The sequence below is a fragment of the Aulostomus chinensis genome, chromosome 18 (genome assembly GCF_037954235.1).
Source record: "Aulostomus chinensis isolate RoL2024-O1b breed Wild chromosome 18, RoL_Achi_v1.0, whole genome shotgun sequence".
In the NCBI taxonomy this organism is placed as follows: domain Eukaryota; kingdom Metazoa; phylum Chordata; class Actinopteri; order Syngnathiformes; family Aulostomidae; genus Aulostomus; species Aulostomus chinensis.
This window is the reverse complement of record NC_141337.1, coordinates 13813720-13835000: the sequence shown is the minus strand read 5'-3', so window position 1 is coordinate 13835000 and position 21281 is coordinate 13813720. Positions and strand designations below refer to the sequence as shown.

The following is a 21281-nucleotide window of genomic DNA, read 5'->3' as shown; positions in this document are numbered from 1 at the left end:
AAGCCTCATCTCTTCTTCCTGCCAGATGTCCCAAGTGTTCCTTTCTTCCCACGCGATGCTCATCGGCATGACATTGAGGTCTTAGAGGTCAACTATCCCGTAATCCTGACTGAGTTTCAGGCTGTTTACCAGAGGGGCATTGACTCAAAAGTGGGCTGGACCTGTCTGGGACCAAAGGTACAAGACATTATTTTCTTGATTTTGTATGAGAAATGCGTGCGGCAAGGATGGCCAAGCTTTTTATCTTAGAGGGCAAACACAAACTAAATGTCTACAGACCATAAACAAATATATACTGTGTTGTTAAAACACCTTTTGTCTGGGTACCACTGTCTCTGCCTCTCTAGTTTTTCAGACATCACTCATGCCAAACTAACGCCCTGCACAGTGCCACTCTTTCACCTTATAAGATGATACAAAAATAATTATCAGGGATTCTATATATTTAAAGAGAATTTACCTCACAAAGCAAATAATATTTTGTTAAAAAAGATTTGCCTCAAAATGTAACCGTACCACGCGCCAAGTTTGGTGAAATTGGCCTTGTAGTTTCTTGCGTAATACTGCTAACAAACAGACAAATGACACAGAAAACACTTCCTCCTTGGCGGAGGTGGTAAAAGTGAATAGATTTGTTCATTGCTCAATTAAAAACACTCCTTTTGATTGTAATGGATTCATGCCCTTCATTGTCTCTCTCTCTGTCTCAGGGCCAGGCAGTCTTTCCTTTGTACAGTGCTGGCGTCTGTGTGGCAGGGAACTGTCGCTCCTGTCCCTGGACCTACCGGACTCTCCTTTCTCTCCGCACGTTTATAAACAGTAACTCTTTAGGATCTGCAGGGTTTTGGCTGCTGGGGCCTGGCGCTACGCTGGGAAGCTCATACGGACCCACCAATGCACGTCTGCGTTGTCATCTAGGTCAGTATATGAAGATGCATTTCGATGTCACTACACTTTCCAGGTGTGTTTGACGTATCTGAAAGACCTGTCTCTGGCTATTATCTGCTGCAGCCCAGCTACACATTGCAGTATACACATCCTATCCATTTTCTACTGCTTATCCTGTTGGGGGGGGGGGGGGGCTGGAGCCTATCTCAGCAGCCTTTGGGCGAGAGGGGGCGCTCACCCTGGACGGGTCACCAGTCCATCACAGGGCCAACACATGAAGACAGACAACCATTCACCCTCACAGCCACACCTACAGTCAATTTAGAGTATCAATCAGCCTCGTCCTCTCTTGATGTCTTTGGACTGTGGGAGGAAGCTGGAGTACCAGAGAGAACCCACACAGGAACAGGGAGAACATGGAGACTCACACAGAAAGATCCCGTGCTGGAGCCAGGGCTTGAACCCTGAACCTTCTTGGTGTGAGGCGACAGTGCTGACCGCTGCACCACCACGCCTCCCTGTATAAACATTCCTTCACCAATGCATGCGGAAAAACAAACATTTATATTGTAACTTCAAATATTATTTGACCAATTTAATGCAGAAATGACAATCAGTATATGCCAGCATCTTGATAACAGAAACACTGCATTCACATTCCAGGAGCACCAAGAAACTTGATGCTGCACGTGAGGTGCACTGTAAATATAACATGTCATTCACATCTAGAAACAAGATGATCTCAGTTCGTACAGTAATTTAGAAAGATGAGTGTGTTAATACACAGAGATTCAGGTTCAGTGCACTGTATTTGTGCACTTCCGAACTATAGTCCTGTTGTAATCACACTTAACACACACGCGCGCATGCACACACACGCACACACACAAAACCCCACAAAAAGAACCCACTGAAATACTTAACTAAATGTAATGCTTTGTGGTTTTAGGGTTGAGTTTTTTCCACTTAGCCCATTATGTACTGATCCATCTGGCTTATAATCCTCACGCAAACAGGGCACATGCCCTTTTTAGAAAGGTTAAGATGTGATACTTTTTTAACCAAAGTTGAAAACCAGATGTTCTTTTTGTAGGTCTGCAAACTCCACCCCTGTGCGAGCTGGTAGTGGGAGGGGAGCCTCAGTGCTGGTCGGAGGGCCACTGCCTCCTGGTCGATGACTCATTCCTTCACACTGTCTCTCACAAAGGTGGGTGAAGCACAAACCGCTGAAAATGTAGTAAATTACAGTCAAAGCTGTTTGTTTTTTTAAACTTACAACTTACGAAGACCACTAAAATCTTTTCAGTTCATGCTTAAGTCTCAGTGGACATTTGTGCCAAGTTCCAAGAAATTCTGTCCAAGTGTTCGAGAGATTTCACGTTAATTAGAATGAGCCTGATATTTTGTACATGTGACAGCGACCTTGACCTTTGACATTTAACCTTTGACTACCAAGATCTTATTCTTTCATCTTTGAGCCCAGTGGACATTTGGACTAAATATGAGGAAATTCCCTCAGAGCGTTCCTGAGTTATTGCGTGAATGAGAACGGCCCGAGGCTGTCACTGGCGCAGAGGCGTGAGAATCTCTCAAATTAAAAGCCTCTTTTGTGTCTATTCTTAAAGGGCCGCCGGACGCTGGACCTCGGGTCATTTTGAGTGTGGACCTGTGGCATCCCAATGTGGCTGCAGCTGAGAGACAAGCTTTGGACTTCATGTTCAGTCCTGACCTCTGAATCAACCCTCTGCACTACCAACTTTGCAACATGCAGGGGTGCCTTACCTTCGCTCTGCTTGTTGTGGGTCTACATTTCATTCTGGTCCATGGATCACTGTGTGAATCTGCCCTAAGAATTACACAAGCTATCAGCCACACTTTGAAGTGGTGTTGGATTAACGCTCTGCACAAATTTCCCAGCAGGAAAAAAAAAGACGTGAAAAGAGCCGACGTGGTGAAATTTGGCTGCTGACATCACTTGAAAGCACAATGAGACGTAACCTAAGAGCAGATCTTGTAAAAACTGTCGTGGATCCTGACATCGTGACATCATATATTACGCTCATGAATGCTATATGCATGTGAAACCTGTCCGTCATGATTATTACTGGTGCATGCGTTATGCCTTCAGGAAGGAAAAGCCACTTCAGAAAGCTCTGAGACGCAATATTTTGAATTTTATATCGATCGCCTTCAGTTCAACCAATATACTGTGAAAACAAATACATTTGAAATTTATTGTTGTTTTTTTGCAATTTGATGCCAATCATATATTACCTTTGCTTACCGCAGGTATTGCTCCTCTTCTTATTACTGTCAAGTATCTCTTCATGAATTTAAATGTGTTTCTTTGATTATTGTCATATTCAGTGACTTTTTTGTATGAAACATGTATTACACCAGGTTTGTTGTCAGTTCGGTTCCCATCCAAATAAGTTATTCGGATGGAATGATGAATGATGGATGAGATAAGAAATAAATCAGAATTTACTATGCGTTCTGTGTCAATTAATGTGAATATGAGTCAAGACGAAACAGATAGAAACAAACCATAAAATCCAAACACATGAAATATACAAGACATCTGTTTTTCTTTCAGGTGCGTTGTTGCTGCTGTCACAGACCCGCTTGCTCATTGGGAAATAGTCGGTTCTCTTTGTAAAGCGTCAAGAGAGGAGTTGTGATTTGGTGCGATACAAAAAAAAACAACAAAAAAACAACAAACAACCGACTTGATATTCAGGTAGAATAATTTCAATCAATGTTTTGTGGAGTTTCAACTCCAAGTAATAACCAGTTTTCAGGTGGAATATTATAAATACAACAAAATAAGTATGGAACGGTCAGTATCTTTTAATTTAAAGATTAAAAATATTTCTGAAATCACATCCCGGTTCTGGTTAGTTAAGCTAAAATAGCTCCTTTTTTTCTCCCCCAGACAGTAGATGAGAATTAGTGCAGTGATTTTGTCTTATCTGCCATCTGTTCATCTCAGGGTCCCATGATGAGGATTACAGAGACTGAACTAATCCACCCCGGAGTTACAGAGATTATTCCTCAGATTGTTTATATGTTGTTGTTGTGTTGTGACGTATGATTTTTGTTCGACACTGGACATTTATTCTATGAGCTGTTTGGGATATGGAGAGATGATTGTAACGCTTTACAATTGCAGCATTTTTATGTCATTAGCTTGATTCATAGTAACGGATTATGATTTTTCAGCGACAATGGCGATGCATACCGAAGCCCTCGCAAGCGTTGAGTGATCAATGTCACAACTGCTTGTTTTCAAAGCAATTCATAACAATTTTTCCAGTTTTTATTCAGTAAGATTAGCTAATCATGGAGGGTTTATTATCACTGACAACCTGTCATTCAGAAATAATTGCCTCGTTGAAACGTAATATCCACAGTGGGGTTTTTTTCGGTCTAAATTCTGTCAAAATGCCAAATTGATTCTTATTTTGTGCAGTATTCTAGTAATAATTGCAGTTTTTTTCTCTAAGTTGTATTGTGTGGATCCAATGTAGATACACAGGAATTTATAAAATCTAAAAAGAAAAAAAGAAATGAATCCCAAAGACTGGAGAATTTTATTTCTGTTTCTCAAAACATACAATGTGTGTCCATTCATTGTTTCTCAGAGATGTGCATATGCTCAGGCAATACTACACATGCACCGATCCACATGGTTCATCGTTGTTGACGGCGTCATATGTGAGGTAACATCATGAGGCTAAAGGAGCAAAAACATCTCATTGGATTTGGATTCCAAATCAGTTTTCTTTAACTGTACGTGTGGATCAACCACGTCTCATGTCGTGCTATGCGGGCGTCAAGCCATGAAATGGACTCTAGATCTCGATGTGGTTCGGCACCATCATTCCCATATCCGATCTCTGTGATATTCCCAATCCCATCTACTCAACTCAACTCAACTTCTAGAAACATGGAGCCATGAGATGTCATCTTGATGTTAGCTTCTGGAACTGAGAGTAAGTTTCGCGCACACATGAACAAACACACAAGTGAGTGCGAGTCAGTATCAACTGATCATTCTGACTAAGGAGAATGCAGATAATCCATTACCTTCCCAGCCAGTAGCCACCCACACACGTGTTAGAAAACCTCCAGAGGGTAAATGGAACGGCCCCCCCCCCCCCCAACAAGAGGGATGGAGACGCATAATATTCTGTCTTCAGATGGAGAGCAGATTCGTAGTGTTTCTGATGAAGATCATTTGAGTCTTCATCGAAATTTTAAAAACAAAGGGATTCATTTTGGTTCTGGCTCAAAGTTTATTTGTAATAATTATGACCTAATACTTCATGAAACGAAAAAACAAGAGGGCGATGTTACAACTCACATGCCCAACATGCAGCTTGACAGCTCTGCTATTATCCATATCTCTCATCAATTTTTAACAGAGTAGACTCACTCTCTGCACCACTCCACACACGCTTCCTAGCTAGATCAGCGAACACATATGTCATTTTAACACAGCCAGATATTTATAAGTTGGATATATTCATGAAGAAACACCAATACAACAATTTTGTTTTTGTTTTTCAAAATTGCTGAAAATGACTTGCACTCTTGGGGAAACTATATTACATCGAACTTATCACATTGGCTGAGCTTAAAAATAGCAATAAACAGGGTGTGCTGTCTAAAGTTCCACAAATGTACATCAATCACCTCTAACAAAATGAAAAGACATCTTGTTTGCAGGTAGAATTCATAGTATTTGTGTACAGTAAGAGGCAAATACCACTAATATACGAATAAGGACGAGCACGTTAGCATCGGCATGGAAACGAGTAGAAAATGCATCCTCCCACCTCTCTTCATTCTGTTGTCGTCATTTCTGCGACATCATTTTCACAAACTCTGCAAAGAGAACCAACAAAATATTGATAAGTTTAATTCTCCTTCAGCAATATCACACTTTGCGTTCTCTTTTGGTGCTCAATGTAAAGATCTGTTATCGTTAGCTGTAAAGCCAAATGTTGTTTTGCTATCGAGGACTACTGATGGGAGTTGACAGCATCTGTGGGAACTCTAAGCTACTAAAGAACGTGAGGATGTGTATGAATGACAAAAACACTGAAAAGACAGTTTATTTCAGCACTGTATTTTTTTAACTTATGTCATCAATTATGAGAAATATAGTTTCAAAGCACGGTCTCATGCTCTGGTCCTGAATTTCTTTTGGATGCATGTGAAAGAAGAATTTACCATTTTTACCATGCGAGGTGATTTTGTGTTTGTGGCAAACACAACAATAACGAAACGTTCATTGTTGTCTTTTGCCAACATGTTAAAACTTAGTTTTCTTTTTGCTAGCAGTGATGTCCATCCATCCTTACATCCATTTTCTTCCGCTTATTCCTGTTAAGGGTCGCAGGGGACCTGGAGCCTATCCCAGCGACTACGGGCGAAAGGCGGGGTTCACCCTGGACGGGTCACCAGTCCATCACAGGACCAACATAGAGACAGACAACCATTCACACTCACAGTCACACCTACAGTCAATTTAGAGTATCAATCAGCCTCGTCCTCTCTTGATGTCTTTGGACTGTGGGAGGAAGCTGGAGTACCAGAGAGAACCCTCACAGGAACAGGGAGAACATGGAGAACATGGAGACTCCACACAGAAAGATCCCGTGCTGGAGCTGGGACTCAAACCCAGAACCTTCTTGCTGTAAGGCCACAATGCAGACCACTAGCAGTGATGTCATCTAACATAAATCTACAATCACAAGTTTATGAAAGTAATTGACAGAAATTATGAATCTGCTGTCTGGTGGTTTTGTAGCCTGTAAAGGTAATATTAGCAGCATCCTGCTCCATAAGCAGTTGAAAAGTCCTATAAGCTTCTTTAATGGGGATATTTCGATGTACAATTACAATTACTCGATTCAGTAAACGCAATTAAATGATAAAAACATTGGGCCTTTGTTTAGTTAAGCACATCAAAGTTAGTGAGGATTCTCAAATGATCTTTTTTTTTTAAACCATAATAATAATTAGGACATTTGTAAATCTCAACTCAGTTTGTCAGTCAGGAAAAAGTGCTTTTAATTTCGTTCATATATCAAACACACAATAAAAAACATATCTAAAATACAGTTAATCCCTCCTCTAACTAAGACTAAATTAATTCTTTCATCCTGTTGGTGTGTGTGAGTGTGTGTTCATGTATCTTACCCTCAAAGTCAACAGTTCCATCTCCATTATTGTCAGCTTCTTTGACCACTGCATCGATTTCTTTCTTGCAAGTGTGTTCTCCTAACAACTTCACCATGGCATGTCTCAGCTCATCAGATGTAATCGAGCCATCGCCATCGATGTCAAACTGTAAATTCAAAGGAAAAACAAAATTACAGTCACAGTCTATTTGTTGCCAACGCGGGGCGCTAAAGACCAAATAGGGAGAACAGGAATGTTGAGCCCACCTCTCTGAAAGCCTCCTTAAGTTCCTTTAACCCAATCATGCCTGCTGTTTCAGCCAGAAGCTTTGGGGTCATGAGCTCTACAAAGTCTTCAAAGTCCACCCGTCCTCCCACTGTGATCGCACACACGAAATAACAACAATCAGCCGCAGCAGTCAGAAAACACAGCTTCAGTAAAGTGATGAGACAACCACGTATGTGCGGCTACATTTCCCCCTGCTGCAGTCGTCACTTTTGGAAAACAGTTTAGATCCAGAAGAAATGTCTCCCCTTTTCTTGTAGGTCAACAATATCCATCTCATCACTTAAAGCTTGGTGATGAGGTCCTGCGGAGAGTTTTGGACCATCACCGTCATGATGAGTGATTCATTGTGATATTTCAGTATGAAGCCCGAAACTGTTATGACTCCATCTTTATCAAAACTCAGGCGTTAGATGGCCTCAACACATCCATAAACTGAATTAAATTCCTAGTCACAGCGCCACCTGGTGGTTACAGGAAGTGAGCCACATCAAGCATCATTTAACATCAAAATGACAATGTACAGCAACATAATATACGGGAGGTGTGAGTGTTCTCTCCCACCATAATAACAAAGCAGACATACACTTGTTTGTTAGTGTTGGACTAAACATATGTGCTGATAACCAAAGGACCGATCAAGTGATTTCCTAGCTCAAAAAGAACAGAACACAGACGTATCTCGTCTTTGCTTGATGCAACTCTTTTAACTTGTGATCACCTGAACCATCCCCAATATGCTTGCTCTCATATGAAGTGAGAAGCTGATCCACGATAGAGTGAAACAGTTGAAATGCAGAATTCTCTGAAAGTTTTGAAACTGTAAGATTTGACGTGCAATATCTTAATCATTTATGGCAGCATGGGTGACGTGTAGACAACATATATTCATGATCCGTCCACCGCTTTGCAAAATACACACATGCCAGCGAGTAGAGGCAAGTAGGAGTTGAGGAACTGAAACATGAATGTCCTGCAAATGATATTCTGATGTTGTAGCACCAGTTTTGAAGAACTTTACACTTATAAGATATTTTATGAGAAAACGAACTAAACCAAACTAAACTAAACACAAGGATAAAACCCACAATCAAAGTTTTGAACTTAAAAATTAGCAGCCAAGCACATGCTTAAGCACATTTTCCAAAAACGTTTACTCTCACAGTGAAATGTGTTCTTAATTGCAATGATTTCTATACTTTTTTTTTTGTGTGTTTTTTTTGCTTCTTCGTCACAACTTAGAGGACACGACTCACAGTTCATGTTGATGTTTTGGCTCAGTTCTATCAGTTCCATCTCAGTTGGCATGTAGCCCATGGTCCTCATCAGGTTCCCCAAGTCTTTACAGCTGATGAAACCGTCCTTGTCTTTATCAAACTCTACAAAAGCTTCACGTAACTCTGCAGAGCGTACAAAGAACACAAAGAAATTGAGAGGTGCAATTTATTATAACGCGTCCTAGTAAGTGTGAGAGAAGTCGTTTAAAAAAAAATTACCTTCTATCTCGTCATGTGTAAGAGCTCTTGTCTGCAAAACAGCAGGGACACAGTGAATATCTCAGTGGTATTAGTAGGAGTTCTGTACATTCAAGTTTTGCTACTGCAGTGTTTAGCGCTCATCAATCCATTTTCCAACATACTCTGTGTGTTAAGATAAAGAACTAAAACATTATTTACAAGTGGGGTTGGGCGGCTACACGTGCAGGTGGCAGGAAATGCGTCTGTGAGCCGGTCAGACTTGGTTTTTGCTGAATTCTACTTTGAAAAGATGACGCTTCAACAGATAACAGAGCTTTTTTTCCCCCCAAACTGCTGTTTAGATTAATTGTTCTATAGATTAGAAGTACTGGGAAGTACCGATGTATCCAATGCGGTTTTCCTTTGTCAAAGTAAGGTTGCATGACACGAGGAATGATAGAGTGAATTGCATTTTTGTTGAAATCTGAAAGATTTTAAATGAGATATCTGATATATTTATGTATCTACAATATTTTTTTTAAATGGTTTGACCATGGAAAGTAATTAGAATGAAAGAACAGTGCTGAACATAGGAAAGGATTTATATCTATGCCCCTCCTTTTAGGGAGTGAGGTATCCTCAATGGTTATATAGATAATATATAAATCCGCCTGCCTCCGGTCACTGTGAATGCGGGTTAACGATAATCTCCAGACCTCCTCTCCCTGTACGCTGTAACATCCAGAAATGCTTCAATGTGATTGATACCTGAATTAATGCAAAGTCCCCTACGCCTTCCATGTCATGCAACCCAGTGACACCAAAACAAATATTAAAACTAGTCAGGGGAAATAAGATATTTGTCTTTTTATTGCATTTTATTACCTTTTCTGATTTATATCAACGTCTTAATCTGTTCCTTACTTATGCTACTCATTCATTTGGGACTTACAAACTTTTTCTAAGCCTAATATGCTGCCAGGTAGTGATGATGAAAGCAGAATTCAGTTTATTGAATTTTTTTTTTTTTTTTTTTACTGAAGATTTGCCTTTTTTGTGTGTTTGCAAATGTAAGTTTTGAAATTTAGGGCAAAGTAAAGAAACTGTGCCAATGCCTCGACCTCAAATTGGCCTCCATCTCACCTCAAGAAATAGACTCGGCTTCCTCGGCTTACAACCACACCACATATGAATCACCATAACACAGCATTTGCTGCATACTAACCCATCTAGATATGCTTACGTTGCATATATTTCATGTATCTGTTTCATTGATCGGCATGTAAACAAGGAAAAAGTCCCATGAACTGGACTGACTTACTTGTCTCTTGGATCCTCCTCTGAGAAAAATGCAGGCTTGTTTCAGACTCATGATGACGGCTTCCCTCAAGACAGGACACTTGCTTTTCTGACTTTCTTGTTAAAGTATAATGTACAGATTTGTACGTTACTATATCATTTGGTAATCAGTGCCTTTTTTTTCCCAGTGCAGGCATGTGTATGTATGTGTGTGTGTGAGTGTGAAGCGTGAGTGTAGTGATCTGTGTATGCCAGAGAGAAGGGATGAAGTCACTCATGGATTATCTCTGCAGCTTTGGTCTGGAAAAGAAAGCTTAATGCTGCATACACACAATTTCATACAAACAATCAGACGTCATGTTGGGTTTTTTTTTAAGGGTTTGTATTAGAAATGCACAATATAGAATTCTACTCATGCAACGAGAGTTTTCTCATCCTGTCCTTTAATTGAAGTCCTATTCCAGTGGAGAGAGTGGTGAATATTCCAGTGTTTGCATGTTTTGTATTTGATGGCTGCTAATATTAATGGATAATGGAGACAACTGCTGTTTGAGGAGGTCTCTCTATATGATGTCTATAAACAAACCAGATATGGATGGGAAAGAGCGAAGGGAATTGAATGGGTTGTCAAAAGGGTGATTAATGCTAGTTTTTCAGTCGTATAAATAAATAAATGAACACACATGCAGACGCACAAAAACGCACACAATGAAAAAACAAACATTAAAATTCAATGTCAACCAAAATCAATGCATCCGATCTTTGAGTGTACCTTTATTTTCTCATGTGAGAAAATGTAGAAGATCATCAACCTATGACCTCGTCGTGTTTGCACTGACAAAATGAAAGGTTTTGCAAGAAGGTAGTCTCAAATCAGTGGTTACATTTGGAGCTGAAAGCGTTCTGTTGCAGTGTGTGAGAAGCACTGCTAACTCAACTCAAATAAGCCGACAGAAACATTCAGTGGAAATGTATTTAATAAATAGGGATTGAAGGTTTTGACTGTGTAGCATAAATCTGCTTTATCTGCCACCATGATGCATGATGTCAGATTATGTCCCGGAATCACTTTCTTATCTTTTTACATAACATAGATCGCGTCACCTGACGAGCTATGGAACAGCGTTCTCCTGCTGCATAACCCAAATGTGTAGAAAAGGGAGAAGAGGTGACTCGACTTTGTCCGTTTGAAGAAAGTGAGTCACGTGAGACACAAACGCTTGATGATGTGAAGCAAGATAGAGGTTTAGATTTAAGTGTTTCATCTTCTCTGTTATTATTTTCCACATTTTCAAAATTCTGATGACATGATGTGAAATAATGAAAATACCGTGAATTACCATCTTCCCCCTCAGGTATGATACACACTGCTTTTGAAAACTTCTTATATTTCATGTTTTGTCATTTCTTCCTCTCTAATTGTAACACTTATTGCTCTTTGGCAAGTTGGAGCATCCAGAGCGATGGAGCCCATTCCCTCGACTGCAGTGCTGAGAAGGCCTCAGGAATCCCTCCTTCTTTCCTGCAGGGGAACTGGCTTTGATTTCTGTCAGTATAGACTGAACTGGAGAAGACGACCTGCAGGAGAAGCTCTGGAAGGGATGGGTGTTATTTGGAGCAATGCGAGTAATACAGCTTATGCAAGCAGTGTGCTAGGATGTATAGAATCAGCAGAGATAATAACAACAGCATGGTGTATCTGAGCCCCCCCAAAAAACCCTCATATTTATACAACCAGCAGGGGGCAGCAAGAATTCTAATATCTGCTGTGAGATCATCCAATCTTAAGAACACCATATATGATTACTTATTTACTGAATTCATTCATTCATTCATTATTGAATATTATAAGAAAATTCTTATCAACATGCACCATGACCATCTTTTGTAAGCTGCCAGTGTCTGGATGCAAAGTGAGTCTCTCTCCAATCATAAAGAAGTTGATGTCATGATGTCAGTTGCCGGAGAGGAAGAGGAGTTCCACCTTCAGGAGCAACCATGTTGTGTGTCACTCTGCTGCTGCTGCTGGCTGCTGGATCCTGTGAGTCTCAGTGAGGCAGAGACACTGACAGTAGGATTCCAGCACACTGACTCTTAGTCCACTGATTCAACATGTTTCCCTCCACAGGTGTCAAGTGTGAACAGTTGACCCAGCCAGCCTCTGAGACTGTGCAGCCAGGTCAACGGGATGGATTGTGTTTGAATGCGGAGGAGGTTGAAAATAAATCAAACTAATGTTTTACGGGATAAAGTTATTATACATATATTATTATATTATATGTTAGCTCTATGGATAAAAATCAAGCAACCGTGTGAGATAATGGAGTTGAACATGTCATAAAGTATTTATTTGTTACTGAAATCACTACATAATAGCAGCATGTAGAATGGGTCGTACATGAGCCGCTCCCTCTCCTCCTCCTCCTCCTGATGCTAATCCTGAGTCTGCTGCCTCTACTTCTGCGCTGCTGCTGCAGCATCAGAGTTCACACCTCCAGCTTCAGCATGATGAACACACTCACTCTTCCTCTGCTCGCCCTCCTTCTGGCTCGTGAGCTCTCCTGCTTCTGGTTTTACCATCTGATTATGACATGAGTGCACTGATAACTGTCTCACCTTCTTCTGCTTCTCACCGTTTGCATCTCATCAGGTCGTGCAGGTCAGAGTATGGACTCTGTTCCCTCCACTTCAGCGGACAAGAGGCCTGGGGGGACTCTCAGTCTCTTCTGCTGAGGATCTGGCTTCACATTTAGCTGCGGTGCTATGAGCTGGACCAGACAACCCAGTGGATCAGCAGAGATGATAGCAACAGCATGTTGTATCTGAGACTGTCCAACCTGAAGCTAGAGGACTCCGCAGTGTAGTCAGTGTACTCTGCGTCATACATACTGGTTGATGTAAACTGGGAGCTTTTGCAAAATCACTTGTTTTTGACGCACACCTACAGGGGGCAGTAGAGATGTCAAATATGATGGCAGATCAGTTGTTTGAGGTATGGCGGGTGAAAACCTGCCAGCTTTTGCTGCCATCTCAAAGTTTCTTTTTGCACCTCACAGAACCTCCACAGAGCTTTTCAGCCCAGTCCGTACCGTCCCCTCAAACATCACGTGCATTTATCACTTCTGTGGTCAGTGAGTGAGCAACTCATAATGAATACAGATGCTGCAGATGTGCGCTCTTTCAGTTCGTCAGTCTACATCGACCAACGTTTTAATTAAAGTCTGGAGAAGAAGCAGGAAATATGAAACCAGTTACTAGTTTTCATTTAAGATAAAAAAAAATAAAGTTGCTTCTTTTGTAGGTATGAGTGTTTTTATTTTTATTAAGACTCCCAGTCAAAGCGAAGGAATTAAGAGAAATAGAGGGAAAGACTGCTTCTGATAGTTCAATGTCTCAGTAAAACGGGGAGGAAGCGGAGTCCACACAGTTTATTAACATTGGGTTTCATCTAAAAAAGAGAACGAAACAGACACAGATGATCTCATCTCTTTGTGTGCGCCTCTGTTTGTGTCTTCAAGTGAATAAACTTCTTTATAGCCTTAGTTGGTCCAGTCCAGACATTTCAGCTCATTCCAATTAGTGCATGTCGAGTGTTTCGCATGAAGGTGGCGAGTCTCCACTGCTGCATGTATCTTTGTCTCTCTCTAGTGGACAAGAAGGATTCATGAAGGCTCTTGTATTCAGTAAATGATTCTGTAAATGTCTTCATGTGTTCGATGGTGATCAGTGAGACGAATGAAGACAAACTTTGTCCTTGATATCTGAAGCTTTATTTCTCTTAAAAACAAATAATTAAACAACAGGTTTTTTTTTTTTACATTGGTTTATGAACCAATGGGAGGTTTCCTGCAGTCGTCATCATTTAGAATAAAAGGGACGAAGTAACAAGAGCATCAGGATCTGGTGACGGTTTTGCTCAGAGTGAAAATATAGAATATGTATCACCACCGTAAAGTACTAAAACTGCAACTCACCTTGATGAGTGTAACTGAGACACTATAGAGGACAGAGATGAGGAAGAGAACGAGGAAGATGAGGGACATATGCCAGCTCTCCACATCTATGTCTTGGTTAACGACAGCGTGAGTGATGTCATTGACCTCTGTGAAAGAATTATTATTCCTTGTTGTAATTTATTCCTTGTAAGATTATCTATCTTTCTACCAAATTTCATCCAAATCTGAGATCATGGTAGCTAATATACATGCAGTTAACACAGTGACACACAACCATGATTGTGCAAGATCAGATCAGTGGACCAACTGCCACCTGGTTTTGATATATTCAGGAACAGGGTGGTGGTTTTGGGGGTCACCCTGCAGGTATGGACCGCCTCAGGTAACCAGCTGACTTGGGACAGATGCAGACGGCTGTGGGTGCTGAACTTTCCGTCTGGGCCTCTGTTCGGTTCACTGGTGTTGAAGTCCAAAAGCTCCGTGGCGTCATCAGGAAACCAAGTGATGTTAATGGATGCAGGACTGAAGCCAGACACCAGGCACACAAGTTCACCAGAGCCCTGCAGCAAGATGGCCGAAGGTTTCGTGGGGGTCGCTGTGGCTGCGGAATCAAGTCAATATTTGTCACTGGAGGGAAAATGAGAATATTTGCAGGGTAGAAAAGCTGAATGCTCAAAGCAAAGCGTGTGCTCACCAAACACATCCTTGATAGAGCTTCTGAAGGGGGTTTCAGACGATTCATGCCTGACCAGGCAAGAGTAGCTGGAGCTCTGCTCCTCAGTGTGTGATGTATTGAGTCTGCTGCTCATTGAAAAGGTCCTGCTGCCTGCATCGTTCCATGCAGGGCTGTTGGTGAAGCTGTAACTGCAGGTTCTGGATGATCCCAACATGGAACACTGATATGATTTTAAGGTCTTTTACTCATAAACACACCAGAGTTTTATTTTGTCAAGTCAGCATACCTGGAACATTAACTTCTTTCTCACATACATTCTTCTGTCACATATATGTCTGCATGGCTTCTACCGTCTCTCTTGTTCTTCTAGTGGCTGAAGATAAGACACAGTGGTTCTGGCTGCAGATGTTTAGGGTGATCTTCATGCTGCAGAATGGATTTGCTCCATGCAGATAATGGAGGGCAGGCAGAACTTGATGCAACTTTAGATTTATTTAGTTAACAAAACAAAAGCTAGACTGAAAAAGTAAGAAAAACTGAAAAAGCCACGGAGAAACAAACAGGCTGTGTAAGTGGAGAGGTAACGTCACATGACACGACGAGACGAAAGGATCTGACGAAAACTGACTCGGACAAACAAATTTAAATACACTCAACTGATGACGAAACAAGAAACAGGTGGGTCCTTGTGTGTTGTTGCTACACACACTCTCAGTGTCGGATTTAGATCAGGCTGGGAGTGTTTGCCTTTTTAATGTCACTCCGTCCCTTTTAGTACAGAGATTTTAGACCTTCTTGAATATTTTGGAATGTTGCGAATGTATTTCAGCATCAGGGTCATTTGTGTACTGCTCCCCTCACAGGGTTAAAAGCTTTCTGCACTGACCTCTATTTAAAAGCTCTGTGGAGGCTCTGGGAAGTGCAGGACTCAGAGTGGAAGAAGAAGTGCAGATAGAAACCTTGAGATGGCGCTGCAAGCAGGCCTGGAGGCTGTTGTTGCTGTTTTTTTCATCAGACATTTTTCAATGAACTCAAGGGCATTTGGCAAAGTTGCAATGCTGATTGAAAGAAAAGCCAAAAGATGGAAATCATTCCAGACGTCACAAATTAAAAGCTGTTTTGGGTTTGAGAGTGATTTCAGTTCTGACTGATTGACAATAAAAGCACGAGTTCTGAGCATCACTTGATGAAGAAGCAAGAGGCAAAAAAAAGCTAAAAGCAAAACTAAGGAATGGGTCATTCAATTTCATAAGTTTTGAAAATTTAAAGTGTAAACAAGTAAATTGTTCAAAGCTGTTGATAGTGAGAGGATTTTTTTTACACATTGTACCGAAGATATTGTTTTCGATAAAAAAAAAACTTTTTACAGATTATTGCCCAGAGTCAGTCATTATAGTGATACTTCACCCAAAACACTTTTTGATTTTCAAATATTCACAAATAGTTGTCTTGAATTGATGAAGAGGTTTTTGTCACAGTTGTGTCACTTCTTTGGGACTCCAGAATGTAGAAAGAGCCAGGCACGCACACTCAGCTTAAAGCTGAGACCGACAGCTAACGACAGCTACCACCAACATTTTGATTTGAGCTACAAACAAACTGTCATCCTCATTCTTGTTAGCTTCAAGCTAACAAGACACAGCTGGCTTCTTTCTTCCTTCTGGAATTAAAAAGAATTGATACAGCAGGGGAAAAAAAAGTTTTGTGAGCTCCAGGCTCTTATGGCAAATATTTATGGAATATTTGCCTCCAGAAAATAATTTGCAGGAAATTGCTGACCGGGTTTTTGTGTCAGGCACTTTATTTGTTGAGCACATAGATAAACCCCTTGATAATGAAACCTATCAGTGAGTTGACCTGTCCTCTAGCACCACCCTCAGGCCAAACTTTAAATTAGAATTAATTTATATTGAAAAGTTTTCATACAAACATTCTCAAATTTACTGACAACATTAATGACCAAAAGAGTGAGATCATTTTGGTGAAGGTATGACCTTTCCTTTAGCACCACCATTAGGTCAAAATTTCAGTTTTAGAGTTAGTATGTAGTGAAAATCTTTCATCCAAATCTATTTAACTATCCATCATCCATTTTTCTACTGCTTATCCTGTTTAGGGTTGCGGGGCGGGGTGGGGGGCTGGAGCCTATCCCAGCAGCCTTCAGGTGAGAGGTGGGGTTCACCTTGGACAGGTCACCAGTCCATCACAGGGCCAAAACATACAGACAGACAACCATAATTCTCATGAGAGTATTGTTCCCCTCCCCCATGTCACATAACCCAGCCAGCCTCTGAGACTGTGCAGCCAGGTCAGCGTCTGACCATCACCTGCCAGCTCTCCTATTCTGTCAGTACCTACCGTACAGGTTGGGTCAGACAGCCTGCAGGGAAAGGACTGGAGTGGATTGGAGATGCTCATGCTGGCCACCCCACATACTACAAAGATTCACTGAGGAACAAGTTCAGTATCGACTTGGACTCTTCCAGCGACAGAGTGACTCTAAATGGAGAGAACATGCAGCCTGAAGACTCTGCTGTGTCTTACTGTGCCAGACACCCACAATAACACGAAGCATCAGCAGACCTGAACAAAAACCCCTCTGAGGCTGAACACTTGGAACATGAAGCCACCAGAGGAGGAGCCCTCACACCACGACTGAGTTTACTTCACTGTTCCAGTGCAGACAGGAACAGACCCTAGTTATGAGTTCACATGATTCCACAATGATTGCAGTAACAGTCCAGCCATCAACCCACGGCAGCTCAACCTCCTGAGCATCAGCCCCTCATTAGTCACTCTCTGTATTCTCTGTAGCTCTGCTGCTGCCGCTGGCAGCTGCATGTTGTTGTTTCTCCAAGTCCAGATGTAAATGGGTAACTGTCCAAGTTTCCTCTTGTTATCTTCACTCTTCATGGATGTGAAGTTGATCATTACACAGTTGATCCTTTTTTCACAGACAACCAGCAGACATGTTTTCCATCACTAGCATCTGTTTACTTCCACATTATGTCAAAGGTTTCCTCAGGAGTTCATTTCCAGCAGATGTTCCAGATGTCTGTTTATGTGTGGCTTAAAGTCATTCTATACGTCTCAGAGGCTTCAAAAATGTATCATCTGAAAGCCTTTGAACTCTGATGAGGCCTCCAAAAAAAACTACTTCTACTGCAACTGCAACTGCTAAAGTTATTATTACTAACAATGACTCCATAAAACAACCTCATAAAGATATTAACAGGGAGTGACTCTTAGAAAGAGGTGGATAAGATCCAACCACGTAGACAGAGATATCTTCCAGCGTTACAGAAAGTACGTGTCCGTGTGGCACGATAGTTTCCATTCTGTTCACCAGACTCTTCGGTTATCTCAAATTCCAAAGAAGAATGGGACATTTCTAAAAATCCCTTATCTTGGACTTGGGCCAAATATCAGTAGGAATCTCTGCACTATGTGTGTGTTTTGGGGGGGGGGGGGGGTATTTGGCCCCTTTCCCAGTTTGTTTGGTGGGCTGACATGTTCGGCATTGGTACAGGTCATAATGATCCGGCTCTCACTCCAGGTCATAGTGACCTGGCTCTCTACTCTTACACTCGAGGACGATAAAAGTTTTGCTACAGAGAACATATTGATGGTGAACTGACGTGAGCTCACTGACACACCCACACACACTCACACACACTCACACACACACTCCTCCCCTTCTTCTCAGCGACATTCATTTGCGTGATGATTTCATATTTAAATGACTAAAACCTGTAACAATTTTTTGTGTATTTTTTTAAGCCAAGATGTTTCTATTGATGAATTTAATTTGTTTTATAACCGAAGAAATTCCGGGGTCGGGAGCTCACAACAGGAGCAACTTTATATCTGTGTGTGTTTGTGTGTGTGTTCTTGTACTTGCTACATATGGAGCACTTGAACATGAGTTTAACCAACAGAGTGAGGACATTTTTGGAAGTGAGGACATTTTAGCTGGTCCTCACTTCTTCAAAGGGCCATTTGAGGGTCAAGACTTGGTTTTAGGGTCGAGGTTAGAATCAGGTTCAGGTTAGGTTTAGGGTCAAGGTCAGGGTCAGGCAGTCAGTTGAGATGGTGAGGTTTAGGGTGAGGGGCTGGGGAATGTATTACGTCAGTGAAAGTCCTCACAAAGATATAAGTACAGTATGTGTGTGTGTGTTAGTGATTGGGTTGTGTTGATGTGTGATGTCAAATCTTTTGATCTGTTTGTTTCTAAAGCTGCTGATTGGAAGTGGTTCAGTGCGGTGATGGGATCTGTGGTCTAAGGGGGTGATACGAATCTATCAGCCTGAAAATGAACACAAGGCTTTTAGGCTGGTGCATGGACTCCAATACAGTCTCCGTATTATGATTATTCATATTATTATTATTAGTAGTAGTAGTAGTAGTAGTCGTAGTAGTAGTAGTAGTAGTAGTGCTAAGTTTCAGGTTCGATGACGTTCTTGTTGTCTGAACTCTATCCTGCAGGTAGCGGAGCTGACAGAGAGTTCAGCAAAGAGGAAGTTTTCACAAACCGTTGGAAAGACACACATTATTATATGAGCAGACCAAGACCACAGGAAATGAATATCTCCAGAGGAAGGGGTCAATAACAGTGTGCTGAGACAGGAAAACACTTGAGCTGTCTTGTTTTAAACTGATCGTAGAAGCAAGTTTTAAACGACGGCTGCTAGGACCTCAGGTGAAAAGAAAAGGAACACAAGTATCATCTTAAAATTTCCAGTTAGAGTGAAGACAATTCAGTATTTACCTAGTTTCCAGTTTATTTGATATATATATATATATATATATATATATATATATATATATAAAAAGATAGGTTTGGTTAAATTACTGTGTAATAACCAGCTTATGTTTTATTAAACAGTTTGTTTTATCATCGCTTCCTCTTTCTATATTTTAATTTTCTGTCTGTATTCTGACCGTGTGTGTGAGTCTATCTAGTTCTGTCTAGCACTTTGTAACTGTATTTTTTTTTTTAAATGGTGTACAAATAAAGTTAATTTGTATTAATATTGTAATAACTTGTCAAATCTTGCTGAAAAAAGTATATTTTTAATTCTTTTTATATTTCATCTCTTAGTATGCCCGAATAGACCGACTGTGTTTCCTCTGATGTCATGCGGTTCTGGGACTGGAGACATGGTCACTCTCGGCTGCCTTGCCGAGAATAATAACTGATAGTTCACATCATGCTGAATGTGAAGTATTTCCAACACATTAATGTACAAGACAGCATCAAAGAAATACAAATTCATATCGTACACATCTATATAAATTGAACTGAAATTCAATTAAATGTTAACTGTATTGATGTGATTTGAATTAAATTTAAATTATGAATATAATATGAGCAGATATTTCACTTGCAGCACATTTTCATACAATGACCAATTACTGATGTCTATCAACTGATTCAAATGACATCATCTTTAGTTCAGATAATCAAAGAATAATGAGATGTTGTCATTCTTCAGCCCATCAAAGCAAACAGGGAGGTGGGATGGGGTGTTTATTTTTCAAAGGTGCATTATCAGCTGCCGGCTCTTAAAGTGTTGGTCTCCTCTGATGGGGAAAGCGAGGCTTCCTTCGCCTGCTTTGCCAGAGACTTTTCTCCGGACTTGTACGAGTTCAAGTGGTTGAGAAATGAAGCAAAAATCACCAGCAAATTATACGAGTACAAAACACGCTCTGAGGGACGAAAGACGAAGAACAGAACCACGTTGTACAGTGCAGCCAGTTTCCTCACCATACAGTCCAGTGACTGGACTCCTGATACTAAGTTAACATGCGAGTTTAAGGTCAAAGGTGAAAAAGGTGGTGTATTTAAGACCTCAGATATCACCCATAAATGTACAGCTGATCCCTCACGTGAGTACATTTCTACTTTTGCTTCAAAACATTCCATTTGAATTCTACTGACCTGCAGATGTGCAGTAACTGTGAATGAACTCTTCATCCGTCAGGGGAGGGATGTCGTGTGCCAGATGTGGACATTGAGATCTCGGCCCCCTCAACGGAGGACATGTTTCTAAACCGAAAAGGAACTGTGGTGTGTCAAGTCCAGAACATAGAGACATTTATTTTCTTCATTGTTCGTTCCGTCATTTATACTCTGAGGAGGGTCCACTCTCCCTAACATGAGAAATATTGCTCATTGTAACGTGAGCAGTGCTTCACAGCCGGCTGGATTCTCTCAAAGACTAACTGAAGTGTTACTGCACAGACTCCCTGAGGGAGACCCTGATTGAGACCAGCAGCAAATGGAGCAACGCTGTGGAGGCAGAAGAAGACAACATGGGGAACACGTCCGTTTTATTTTATCAAGATGAATTCTAAAAACAATCACTGGATTAAAATCAAATGTGTAGAACAGCCTAATGATTCATTAATATTTGATGCTATAATATTTTTAAATATCTGAAATCTACAAACACTGGTCATTATATATTTGCATATACACATGAGGTGAGTATTTGATCTTTCTTGTAATACTACTAATCAGTTTTT

The 21281-nt window shown here is 40.9% G+C and overlaps 3 protein-coding genes across 5 annotated transcripts in view; 2 read left to right on the top strand and 1 right to left on the bottom strand.

Annotated features, from left to right (window-relative positions):
• asphd1 (aspartate beta-hydroxylase domain containing 1) overlaps positions 1-3352 on the top strand; it is a 6681-nt gene extending 3329 nt beyond the window's left edge. For both annotated transcript variants that reach the window (XM_086184273.1, XM_086184274.1), the window contains exons 3-6: positions 1-177; positions 711-918; positions 1982-2095; positions 2514-3352. The exon at positions 1-177 is cut by the window's left edge and continues 30 nt beyond it. In XM_086184273.1, the coding sequence (XP_086040399.1) occupies positions 1-177; positions 711-918; positions 1982-2095; positions 2514-2623 (609 nt within the window). In that variant the 3' untranslated portion in view covers positions 2624-3352. The remainder of the gene's footprint in view (positions 178-710; positions 919-1981; positions 2096-2513) is intronic.
• Positions 3353-4469: 1117 nt separating this feature from the next.
• Positions 4470-10403, bottom strand: cabp5b (calcium binding protein 5b). 2 transcript variants are annotated; one of them, XM_086184093.1, is made up of 6 exons: positions 10144-10403; positions 8862-8892; positions 8622-8765; positions 7347-7456; positions 7099-7246; positions 4470-5778 (listed from the first exon to the last, which is right to left on the bottom strand). In XM_086184093.1, exons 1-6 carry the CDS (start codon positions 10192-10194, stop codon positions 5750-5752), a joined length of 513 nt encoding a protein of 170 aa, XP_086040219.1. In that variant the 5' UTR covers positions 10195-10403; the 3' UTR covers positions 4470-5749. The 2 variants fall into 2 exon arrangements, with proteins under 2 accessions (XP_086040219.1, XP_086040220.1); XM_086184094.1 differs by having other exon boundaries at positions 8862-8885; positions 10140-10204.
• Positions 10404-12119: 1716 nt separating this feature from the next.
• ighd (immunoglobulin heavy constant delta) lies at positions 12120-20977 on the top strand. Its single transcript, XM_086185211.1, has 7 exons — positions 12120-12162; positions 12250-12300; positions 17062-17300; positions 17568-17626; positions 19868-19934; positions 20249-20579; positions 20738-20977. The coding sequence occupies exons 1-7, from the start codon at positions 12120-12122 to the stop codon at positions 20908-20910; spliced, it is 963 nt and encodes a 320-aa protein (XP_086041337.1). The 3' UTR covers positions 20911-20977.
• Positions 20978-21281: the final 304 nt, after the last annotated feature.

Coding starts and splice junctions, on each gene's coding strand:
- cabp5b (XM_086184093.1), bottom strand. CDS start 10,194: ATGAGTCTGAAACAAGCCTGCATTTTTCTCAGAGGAGGATCCAAGAGA. Junction 7,457..8,621: donor CCAAAACATCAACATGAACT/GTGAGTCGTGTC, acceptor GTGCGATCACAG/TGGGAGGACGGGTGGACTTT. Junction 7,247..7,346: donor TTAAGGAGGCTTTCAGAGAG/GTGGGCTCAACA, acceptor TTGAATTTACAG/TTTGACATCGATGGCGATGG.
- ighd (XM_086185211.1), top strand. CDS start 12,120: ATGTTGTGTGTCACTCTGCTGCTGCTGCTGGCTGCTGGATCCT. Junction 12,163..12,249: donor GCTGCTGGCTGCTGGATCCT/GTGAGTCTCAGT, acceptor TTCCCTCCACAG/GTGTCAAGTGTGAACAGTTG. Junction 20,580..20,737: donor ATGCGAGTTTAAGGTCAAAG/GTGAAAAAGGTG, acceptor TTCATCCGTCAG/GGGAGGGATGTCGTGTGCCA.